The following is a 12,005-nucleotide window of genomic DNA, read 5'->3' as shown; positions in this document are numbered from 1 at the left end:
GAGTGTTTATAGGTTGGGTGAGTCAATTGCAAAACAAGGAAACCAGAAAGGATTTTAAACTTTGGAAGACAGATTGAAAGTCAAGCGTTGGATTTTACATCAGAGCCAGCCCCTGCCCACACGAGATGGATGGGATGGGGGGGGTGGAGCATTGTAAGCAGGAATAGGCGTAAGACAGGGGTCTACAACCCGCGGATCCGGAGCCATTTTCATCCCTCTGCTGCGGCTCCTTGCGCCTTGGTCCTAGCGCAGTTCATCCCGAAGCGGGGCGCTGCAGTAAAGTAAAGCGCACCCAGAACCAACTGTGTTGCACGGTCTCACTACAGAGAGTAAAATGTAGTAAGGGTTGTGAACAACCCCGGGATGTAATGTTATTACGCAACAATAGCGGCACGAAGAGCACAGTAGTTGCAGTCACAGCTCACGGCAGCTGCAGTTGTGCGGCCATCCAAAGCTATCAGCGGCCCGGCGAAGCCCTGAGGTTCCTTCAGTTGTGACAGTGAAAACTTTCTCAATCCGAACTGCAGCATCCATCTCCCGCTGGATCTCCTCCTCTCCTGTTACGAGCGTTTCAACCTCGTTGGAAGACTGCGGTGCTGTGGAGCGCCGACGTCTCAATAAACCCACCAAAACCACCAGTGCTTGAAAAGCGGCGCATGTGATCAATAACAGGAGGGTTTATGGCAGATGAGACATTTTAATATTGCAGACTTGTTGAGAGTGGCGTTTGTCACCACCAATCAGCAGATGTAAAGACGCTTCATTGTCACTGCTACAGAGAGTGGAGATTATTCACTTAACGCTAAATAATCCGGAATTACACAACTGAATGACATTAAAAGCCACACCACTGTTGGGCCTGGCATCCATTGTTCACCCCCTCAGGACAAAGGAGGGGGGAGGGTGAGCTACGTTTCTTTGAGAACAAAGGACCATGTAGTCAACACTGGAAAAATTCGCCATTAGTCATTTGATCCCCCCTGGAAGCTGCATCCCTGCATCCCCACCCCCACCTCACCTCACCAGGATCCACCAACTCCATTCAACAATGGGGGAAACGCCCCGGGAACACTGAAGTCTTCCCCGCTCTGATTGGCTAAGGCCATCATCAAAACAGCAGAGAACTGGAACATGCCATGCAGGTAACACACTCATTTCCAAAATGAACTCGCGTCAAACACGACTTTGTACGGAGACACAAGGAGCCACTTGTTAACTCACGCTTACTTTCTTTTTAATTTCATCTTTTCTTCAACGGGATCCGCACCGCTGCAGCCTCATCTCCTCTCCTCCAGCTGCACAGTGATCCATTGCTCCTGCGGCTGAGCGCAAGGTCCAAGTCTGGTTCTGGACACTGAACCCAGTAATAACGGACAAGTTACCGCGGCCTCACAGAACCACACAGCACCGCAAGCAGCGCTGAAAAACACAACAGCCAAGTAAGAGAGCTTTGTCTGGGCAGCCTTGTTAAGGTACGTTTGCACTACGTTCACGGCAGCCCCGTTTGCCCAGAACAGGGTGCACCATAGGATGTGGGGCCCAGTTTTTTTTTCCCAGTCTTTACAAGTGTCCTCATCGTCCATGAGAGGAAGTGGCAGCTGTAATCCGGAGGCTCCAAAGCGCACTGCGGTTCATCCCACGGTCCATCACGGATGCAAGCGTGTTTCCTCAAGGGGTGTCACGTTCTGCTGGATCCAATCACGTCTGTTGTGTTCTGAGGAAGGCGTCGCACATTGTGTTGTATGGATTTTTACAGATGAAACTGGAGGCTGGGCTATTTTTAAGCAAGTTTATGCCCCCAAGGGCAGGGTTGCCAGATTAGGCTGGTGATGAAAATTTGGGCTGCTTTTGTCTACATTTGGCAAGTTTTTAATATTGTGAAAACAGCTCTCTCTCGCTCTAATAATTAAATAGCCAAAATAAATAATTGACATTCAATGGGCATCTATTATTTTTTTGTCCAATCGGCATCATTTAATTTGCCAACGCAGACGTGCCGTGCTACTTTCCAGCATCATGTATGTGCGCTCTTGCCTGAGCAGAAACGGACTGACGTCCGTCACTTTCAGACCTCACCGACAGTTGTTGGGGAGGTTGGATTCATTCAGGTATTAGCCAGCTAACCTGGCTTCAAGGGATTGTAAATAGTTCAAGTTCTCAACATTGTTGAAGTTAACGGAAAGATGCTGATTCTGTGTAAAGGTAAGATGAGATTTATGTCACATGAGCTTATTTGCACTGGGACTGATTTTGGTAACTGTAGCTCACTTATTCTATTTGCTTGTTGAACTAAAAACTCAATCAGCTGCTGTGCGGCCAGGTCGTTGTGCGTCTTTCAGCACCACAGGTGTGGAAAGCTGCGAGGAGAAAAAAAGAGAGAAGGGAGGGAGGCAGGAAGGGAGATGTGCTCTTGTGCATATTTTTGTTGTTTTAAATTGTGTTGCATGTAGTCCTCATACAGGTCATTTATGAAATAAATAACGACACATATGAGGCCTACACAGCTTAAAAGTGTTTTTGCATTTTGCAATTTGTGTAACCCATGGTTGATTTACTACGCTCTCGTTGATCGCTCCGACTTGACTGAAACTACTCCTGCCAGCCTCGGCTTTATACTTCCTCACAAACCGTGTGCGCTGTGGTAGACTGAAGTAGAACATTGTGCGTTGGGGCCCCAAACTGTCACACGCTTGGATAACCCACGATTGTGCATGATGAAATGGCTACCATACACCTATTGGGACCTCACACGACCACAGAAAGTTTGTTCATTTCTGGGGAAAGACAATATTCATTTGTCATGATACGCAGTCATGATACATGAATTCTGACACAGGTATGTGATTGACCATCACACCGAGTGGGGGGGGGACCTTTTGCAGGACCCTCCTCCCCCCCCTTCTGCTCACAAGACGCATTCAGCCAGTCACTGATTGGTTGAAGCTCTCAGGATTCGACACCTCCGAATCCACACGTGGAACAAAAGGCTGCGAAACCAGTCTACGCTCTATCGTGCAAGACTCGACCCCGAGTAGGTGGGTTGCTGAAGAGCAGCTTCCCAGCAGCTCAACTCACCCAGCGTTAGCATCCAGCTAACACACACCCAGCGTTAGCATCCAGCTAACACCAGAGACCAGCAACCAGGGCCTTCACTCCTCAACTCCTCTGCTGACCCACCACGAGGGTCAGACCTTCCCCTGGTCCAGAGACCAGCACCCAGAGTCTGATCTCCCATCAACCAGGAAAACCAAGCAGTTCCTCCAGGACGGACCAGGGAAACGACGCCTCACAGAACTTCTTTGTGTTTTCCTCAACCAGCAGGAAAACCATCACAGACCTGAGCGACCAGCTCCTCAGTCTGGACAAAAGGAACAACCAGGAGCTGCAAAGAAGGACTCCTGAAACATCAACTTCATCTTCTTCTCCTCAGCCTGCAGAACCAGCAACCACAGTTAGCAGGAGGTGCTAACTACAGGAGAAGACACCAGCTTCCCTCCAGCAGGACAACAACTGAACTCCTTCAAGGAAGTGGTAACAACAACTGGGCTTTACCTGAGATTAGTTAAACCTGATGCTATGATAGAACTGTTTAACTTTATGAAGATGTGTTGATTCTGTTACAGTGATTGAGTTCTATAGATAATGATATTAGGAGCCGTTATCAACCTGTAAACCAACGTTAGCTCTGCCACAGACACAGGGTCTGCATGCTAATCTTTGCTTTACTAACTAGTTAACTCACAACCTTACACATATCACATCATACACATCTGACCCAGGAATGTGATTCAGCAACAATGGCGGAAACCCATTCAGCAACCCACCTACTCGGGGTCAAGTCTTGCAAGAGAGAGCGTAGACTGGTTTCGCAGCCTTTTGTTCCACGTGTGGATTCGGAGGTGTCAAATCCTGAGAGCTTCAACCAATCAGTGACTGGCTGAATGCCTGGGGGGAAGCGTCTTCTTCCGCTTCTCAGCGAAGGCGGACGCTTCTCTCTTCTCTCCTCTCCCCCTCGTCTTCCCCGCTTGCTGCTCCGTCCTGTACTGTCTTGTGTCAGATCTATCAAGAGAATCTCTTCAGACCCGCATCCGAATTTAACCGGAACCATGGAATTGATCAGCTGGTCTTTGAATGTGATCGACCAAATTTTTACGACACGAAGATCAGCAAAGGAGAGCCTGCATGTCCTGATGGGACGTTTGCAGCCGGGTACATGCTGGATTCCTGGGGTTCCTGGAGGTCCCTGGAGGTCCCTGGGGTCCCTGGGGTCCCTGGAGGTCCCTGGGGGTTCCTGGAGGTCCCTGGAGGTTCCTGGGGTTCCTGGAGGTCCCTGTGTTTGGCCATTCTTTCCATGGAGGATGTGGAGGACCTCTACATATTGGGATTCATGATAGCAGGTATGCTGCTGATTGGAGCTGGAGGCTTTCTGATCTATCTCAAAGTGTAGAAGACGCTAGCAGCCGCATTGGGAAGGCAGCCTGTCGTCACTGAAGGACTGTGCCGAGCTTTGTACGCTCAGACTCATGTGATAAACCAACTCAAGAGTACGACTCTTGAACGTTTACGCGAAATTGGATCCATCTTGGAGGATATTCGAACTCGGTTGGGAAGCTAAATCTTGCCACAATTGGAGCAGCATGAAGACCAGAGACACTCAAGGTGGACAGATAAAGCTGAATCGCCTGAAAGAAAACAATCCTAATCTACAATCCAGACTCCCAGACACCCAGTCGCCAAGGCTGTGTTTTGTCTTCACCTCTCCTGGATGTGTGTGTGGAAAGAAGCCCCCCCCCCGCCCCCGGCCTTCCTAACCTCCTCCCCTCCTCCCCTCCCCGGACATTTTTGCCTCTGAAATTTTACCAGGACCTTCACCGTAATCGCCGTGCCCCTCCCCCCAACCACCAGCAGAGGCCGCTGGAAGAGGGCGGCTGTGCGCCCGAGGGGCTGTGCACCTGAAAAACCTCCTCTTAGCGGCGGGCTGCAAAATTAGCCTTCACATATCCCAGGTGCTGTCTGGAGAAATATGTTGTAACCTGTCTGTGTTGATGCTAAATGTGCCCGAGGTGGTTTTTTTTCCCAATTACAGACTGTCTCCTCAGAACACAGTCTTTAATCTGACTTTTTTTCCCTCCTCTCCTCACCTCATGTGTCCTTCTTTCCCCAAAACTTTCTATGTGAATGCAATTTCGTTGTACCTGTGCCTGTACCTGTACAATGACAATAAATGATTCAAATCAAATCAAATCACATCAAAGACAACATCACACAGTAACTGAACACCATCTGACGACTCCTGACGTTTTACAAAGCAAGTCTCATTCACATCAAGTCATTCTAGAAATGGTCCTTTAGCAGAGACACACAGGAAGCAGACGCTAAAGACTAGCTTCCATGTTCCATTGTTCTCCAGCACATGGTGGAGACCCAGGACAGACTTCCTGCTCTCTGATAACCTCCATCTGAATGGAGTTTCTTGTGATCTGCCGAACTATGACGAAGCCCGGCGCAATGTGATAAAATGCGAAGCAACCGTGAAACAACCACAAAACAATCGTGCTGGAATGAGCAATACACGCAACAGGACGTAATTACATTTAAATAAACCATGGTGTGCTAGGAAATACAGAAGCTTACCGTCCCACTACCAGCTCCAAGTTCTATAATGGCCAATTACGTGCTGCTGCGTTTTGTGACAGTCATCCCATTTTATCAAGGTTCTCGTCCTCGCTGTGGGTTCCTGGGCAAATGTTTTGACAGTTTAAAAATCTGGCAATCCGCAGCAATCATGACCGGTTATGATTGCCCATCCTGCCCCCCTGCATTGTCTGACATTCATCCCGTTTTGTCCACCGCGCCGGAACATGGAGGCTGCTCCAAGCGTCTCTTTGCATTGCATCCACGGTCTGTCCCCGCACTGCGCCTTATGCCCGACCACTGGCAGCGTGGACGTGATGCATCTCGTCCGAGCTTTCTGTTGAAATGCGATGCAGCGGCGCTGACCGCGTTTGAACAGAAACCTCAGACGCGATGCAAAGATAGACCTGGCATGGCGCACCGGCAGCGCAACCGGCAGCGTGGACGAGAATCTGCGAACAGAAAGCTCTGACGCGATGCAAAGTCCCGAGCCTCGGTCTCCCCCTGCCCCTCGTCCACTCTTTCAAGACCAACACGAAAATTGAGCAGCAAAGAAAAGAAGAAAAAAACAGCCGAGGATTCATCCAGCCGACATATTAAAATATTAAGGGATGTAGTAAACCACTGACCAATCAGCGGAGGGCTCCTTAAACTCAGACCTGTTCCATGGTCCTGGTACCCTGACCAAGGGGGGGGGGGGGGGGGGGGGGGGGGGGGCGGAAAAGCGACTGCCTTTGGAGTGGTTGTTTCGGGAAAATCACTGATTCTTGCGGTGGAAACCTGAACCGTAATGGACTATACCTGTCCATGCCCGCACTTTTTGTGTGGTAGAAATAGGGTTTTGGTCTCCCGATGCTGCAGAGACGTGCTCCTTGCTTGGAGACCGAGTTTGAGAAGCGGAGGGCGAGCTGGTGGTGAGCTGGTTTGACCAAGTCTGAATTTCAGACACCTGCTGTGTCCAGGTCGGGTTCGAACAATGATAGGGCTTTTCCAACCTGGGGCTTGCGGCCCTCTCCTCCCTCCATGCTGTTTTATTACCTTCCCATTGTTCTTGCAGCATGTTCTTCTGGGGGAGAACTGCTTGGGGGAGAGCATAGATTCCAGGCCCAACAACGCCAATGGCCAATCTGCTAATCTGTCAATTGCTGCTCTCTGGTAATACCAGTGACCCTGCAGAGTGTTGGACAAAGGAGGAGGTAGCAGTCCTGCTGCTGGCTTGTTGCCCTCCTACCCCCCCTCCATGTCTCCTGGTGTCCTGGCCTGTCTCCTGGTATGTCCTCCATGTCTCCTGGTGTCCTGGCCTGTCTCCTGGTATGTCCTCCATGTCTCCTGGTGTCCTGGCCTGTCTCCTGGTATGTCCTCCATGTCTCCTGGTGTCCTGGCCTGTCTCCTGGTATGTCCTCCATGTCTCCTGGTGTCCTGGCCTGTCTCCTGGTATGTCCTCCATGTCTCCTGGTGTCCTGGCCTGTCTCCTGGTATGTCCTCCATGTCTCCTGGTGTCCTGGCCTGTCTCCTGGTATGTCCTCCATGTCTCCTGGTGTCCTGGCCTGTCTCCTGGTATGTCCTCCATGTCTCCTGGTGTCCTGGCCTGTCTCCTGGTATGTCCTCCATGTCTCCTGGTGTCCTGGCCTGTCTCCTGGTATGTCCTCCATGTCTCCTGGTGTCCTGGCCTGTCTCCTGGTATGTCCTCCATGTCTCCTGGTGTCCTGGCCTGTCTCCTGGTATGTCCTCCATGCTCTGGACACTGTTCAGGGAGACACAGCAAACCTTCTTGCCACAGCTCATTGATGTTCCATCTTGGATGAGCTGCACAACTTGAGCAGCTTGTGTTGGTCGTCTCCTCCTCCTGCTCCTCCAGGACTGAAACTCTAACAACGTTCTAAAGTGAGCAGAACCTCAGCCAGGAACCAGGAGAACAGCATCATGGTTTGTGGTCACCAGCTGCAGAACCACTGCTTTATAGGACTTGTCTTGATAATTGCCTCTCATTTCCTCATGTTGTCTGTTTCATTTGAACAATAACAGGTGAAATTGATTCACAATTAGTGTTGATTCCTACGTGGACACGTTTCATATACTTGGAGTTACATTGTGTTGTTCAGGTGTTCCCTTTAGGTTTTTTTGAGCAATGTATATAAAGAAAAATTGAACAGAAAACCATTTGTCATACTGGATTTGTTTGTGGTCAAATCAAACCTCTTTTAAAAGATGGTATTAAATTGTTATGTTTATCTTAAATATTACATAAATCACACATTGTATTAACAGTTGCATGTAAATTCTATATTGTTGTTCTTTTAGTTTGTATTGTGGCAAAATTTCTGTTTCCTTAATTTTTAAAAGTTTCATTGTTTCAAAATCGAAACAAGTCCTTTTTTAATGTATAGAAGCATATTTGTGGTAAAATTAATCTTGTTTTAAAGCACTGACAAAACATTAACTTCCTCCGGTTCATTGTTAGTGGCCTTAGCATCACCATAGCAACCAGACAACTTCAGTTTGTTGAGAAAGATGAAAGAATATACGTTGACATGAAAAAGTATGGACTGTATACATGAACTGAATAGATATCACTAGAAAAGCTATCAAAGCTTTTGTATCTTTAGCAACGTATCTTTAAAATATAGCAATTTCCACTGAAAATAAAAGGGATGTCGACAATGTCTTTTCTTCATGTCAGGACAAACTGCAATCATGTGACCTGAAGTCAGCCCACTATTGACAGATGAAACGTACCCACGTCACTATTTCAGAGCCGTTTGGTGAAATGACTGCATCTTTCAGCTGTGCACAAATGTAGGTATTACACAAGTTGCAGTGAGACTGGGTTGACCAGCAGGAAACAGCAGATAAATAATGGATAAAAAAAAACGCCTAATACATGGATACCTAAAACTAATAACTACAAAGTAAATATTGATATCGTAAAATAGTAACTGATCTAATAATAAAGATGGTATCAGAGCATGGAGATCTGCTATCACTCACATCTTCAAACATCCATTATCCATTGACACATGAACTCCGTGGGCGAATAGCACATACACATTCATCCTGTCAGAGACGTTGGGAACTCACTGAGTGTTGATCACCAGTCTGTCCCACTGTCCTTTGATGTCTTCCTCAGACGGTTGCTCTGTAATGTAAAGTCCATCAAACTCAAGCTTCCTCGCCACCTCTTTTTCACGCTTAAAGATCACCAAGGGAACCTGCAGCCAACACAAGAAGAACAATCATCCTGTACTGATCCCTTGAAGAAGCTTCTTTACCAGATTGACCCATCAGCAGCCGCCGCGGTGTTTGGGGGAGTAGGTGGGTGACAAGGGCCTTGCTCAGTGAACCATGGTGCATGTTTTTGGACACACACACACACACGCACACGCACGCGCACGTGCACGCGCACGCGCACACACACGCGCACACACACACACACACACACACACACACACACACACACACACACACACACACACACACACACACACACACACACACACACACACACACACACACACACACACACACACAGGGAGAACATGCAAACTGTCTCTGTGGGTATGTGAACCTTCTCACTGTGATATGGGAGGGCTAATCACTGCTCCACTGTGAGGTCCAGCACATGTATGAAAGACTTTAAAGACACTGAAGGTGAACTATGTCATGTTGCTAATGATTGTCTTCTCAAACCGTTCAAACATCATTTCACAACACAATATTTTGTCAGTGTTGGTTTGGAACTGAAGTGAAAAAGAAGCATTGGAGGAGGATGTGAAGCTTGTGTGCATGAGGAAATCTCAAACTTGTTGCACTTGTTTTTGATTTACTTCATATTAAACACCTATTCTTTCTTAACAATGATTGATTGGCGTTGGTGTGTGTGTGTGTGGGTGTGTGCGTGCGTGTGTGCGTGCGTGTGTGCGTGCGTGTGTGTGTGCGTGTGTGTGTGCGTGCATGTGTGCATGCGTGTGTGTGTGCGTGTGTGTGTGCATGCGTGTGTGTGTGCGTGCGCCCCCTGCCTTCAGACAATAGTATCCAATGATGCAGAAGAAGGAGATGACAGTGTGCAGGATGGCCAGGATGCGTAACATGGGCTCCATGTATCCGCTGCTCTCCTCCAGGACGAAGCGCACTGTGACAGGCTTCAGAGGCTCGCCACCTGCGCCTTCCGCCCCCTCTTCCTTGGCTTCTATTGTGTCTCTGTTCAGGGGGTTCCACTGCATGCTGCTGTCCAGGTGGCTGCTGGGAAACACCACCTGCCTCTCCTCCACTACAGGTGAGGATGTAGAAACCTGGTGGAGAAATAATCTGTGTTAAATCCAACATATTGTATATTACAAAAAAGCACAGTGTGAAACGTAAACGCAACAGTTATTTAAAGCTTGAATTAAACCATAAACCAAAATCCTTAATATTAAATTTCAATATTTACCTTTCAAATAAATATTGAAAGTTATTTCAAGTTAAAGTGAGCTTCTAATGTTACCTTATAGAAGAGGAGGATGAAGTTTATGGCAAAGGCCACAAAGAGCGCGAGCATCCTCATGTTGTAGAAGTTTCTGGCAAAGTAGTTCTGTGAGACAGTGAAGAGGCTCCTCTGATTACAGATGACAGTACCCAGCAGTGACAGAGGTCACAGAGGAGCCATGGTGCTCACCAGCAGTTTCCTCTGGTAGGCGATGATCTTCTTTAAGAAGGCCGACTCCTGCAGGTCCAGCTCATCTGACCTGGAGGTGTGGTGTCGTCTCACTTTGGGTTTCATCTTGTCATTCTTCTGTTGTTTCTCTTGTTTGTCCACAGCTCCACCTCTGAAAGCACAAACAGTCCACACACAACACAGATAATCTAAAACACAGGGCACAGGCTTTATCACGCTAACTGCTAATGAACAAAGAAATGGATTTGTATTACTCTGCTTGAAGGAATGGCTCATATATTTCCTGTTTTTTTCATTTGCAACAGCATTTTGTTGAGTTATAGCAAAAGGTTGAATCCCAATTTGCTGCTTCTTGTTTGGATGACAGGAGCTTGTTCCCACATCAGCCAGCTCAAGGGGCCTGCTCCATACACAGCCAAGGTCCCATTGAGATGATTTTATCAAGTACTGTGAGAACTCAGACCCCAACTTCAGATTACAAAAGGTAAAGACACAAGCATTGATGTGAGAAGAAAACACGTAAACCTCTGAGCCCACTGAGATCAAAGGACAAACCACTGAAAGGATGAACAGGTTTTTTATGGCTCTGTTTCCAGATGAACAACCTGAATGACACCTTTTCTTCATGGTGCCTTTACAGAATCCATTTTTTGTTTTATCGTTCGGAAAACTGTCACCTGACAAACAAAGTCACTCCTCCAGGTTATTAGCTGGTCTTTCTCGTGCCAGTGCGCATACAGTTTCAGAGCTGAGAAGTGTCTGCAGGGATTGTCCCATCCTGGAACTGCTGACTTGTAAACCTTCCTCCAGTTGAATATTCGGAGACACGAGGACTGAGACTAGGCTACAAAACTGTATCATTTCTTTTGGGAATCCAGGGGCCTCATTTATAAAGGTTGCTGAGGCACAAAACGTCCTGAAAGATGCGTACGCCACTCCCCACGCAACATTAGTGATCTAAAAAGGGCGCATTTGCAGGAGAATGTATGTATACGTACGCAAACTTTGGATCTTGAACATGCACATTTTGGAGACAGGGGAAATGGTGAGGTGGAGAATTGAAGTCAGATTCATCTCATACATTTATTGTCTTCAAATATCAGAGTTCACATAATCATAAACATTCAAGCTGCAGTGGTATCGATGTTTGTTTAATGGAACATTACTACTGAATCAGCTCCATGTTCATATGTCAAACTTCCATCTTTAAATGATACAGAGCAGTGGATAGAACTGACTGACTATCAATTGTTCCAAAGTGTGTAACGATCAGTCTCATTTCAGAGTAAGCACATAAATAGCGCGGTGACAGCCATGCATAAAGCTGCATTGTGAATGCGCGGGTACACCACGCCCTCTGGACGCACTGCTGCTGCAGACAGACGACCTCCCCCTCCCTCCGCCCCAAATCCACAGTGACCGAGGAGAGAACACAGAGTCCACTGAGCCTTTTCACCGTCCCTGTTCTAAGATCTAATTCAGACATTTAATAAACAGATAAAGCGGAACTGTATCGGTCTGCTGTGTCTCCAGCAAAAGGCCTCCTTCCTTCTCCAACACTGACACCCGCTGGCTGTCACAACCATGATGTCTCTCACTCTCCCCCATGGTGTCTCTCACTCTCCCCCATGATGTCTCTCACTCTCCCCCATGATGTCTCTCACTCTCCCCCATGGTGTCTCTCACTCTCCCCCATGATGTCTCTCACTCTCCCCCA

The 12,005-nt window shown here is 47.8% G+C and overlaps 1 protein-coding gene across 1 annotated transcript in view; it reads right to left on the bottom strand.

The window, feature by feature from the left end:
- ryr2a (ryanodine receptor 2a (cardiac)) overlaps nucleotides 1-12,005 on the bottom strand; it is a gene marked incomplete at both ends in the record, with an annotated part of 435,130 nt that overhangs the window by 32,117 nt on the left and 391,008 nt on the right. The window contains 4 exons of the mRNA XM_080517507.1: nucleotides 8,713-8,843; nucleotides 9,651-9,923; nucleotides 10,118-10,204; nucleotides 10,289-10,439. Of these exons, the coding sequence (XP_080373633.1) occupies nucleotides 8,713-8,843; nucleotides 9,651-9,923; nucleotides 10,118-10,204; nucleotides 10,289-10,439 (642 nt within the window). The remainder of the gene's footprint in view (nucleotides 1-8,712; nucleotides 8,844-9,650; nucleotides 9,924-10,117; nucleotides 10,205-10,288; nucleotides 10,440-12,005) is intronic.

Source organism: Blennius ocellaris (assembly GCF_963422515.1).
Source record: "Blennius ocellaris genome assembly, chromosome: 21".
NCBI classification, from domain to species: Eukaryota; Metazoa; Chordata; class Actinopteri; order Blenniiformes; family Blenniidae; genus Blennius; species Blennius ocellaris.
The sequence above is the reverse complement of the archived record's forward strand: the minus strand, read 5'-3'. Positions and strand labels throughout refer to the sequence as shown.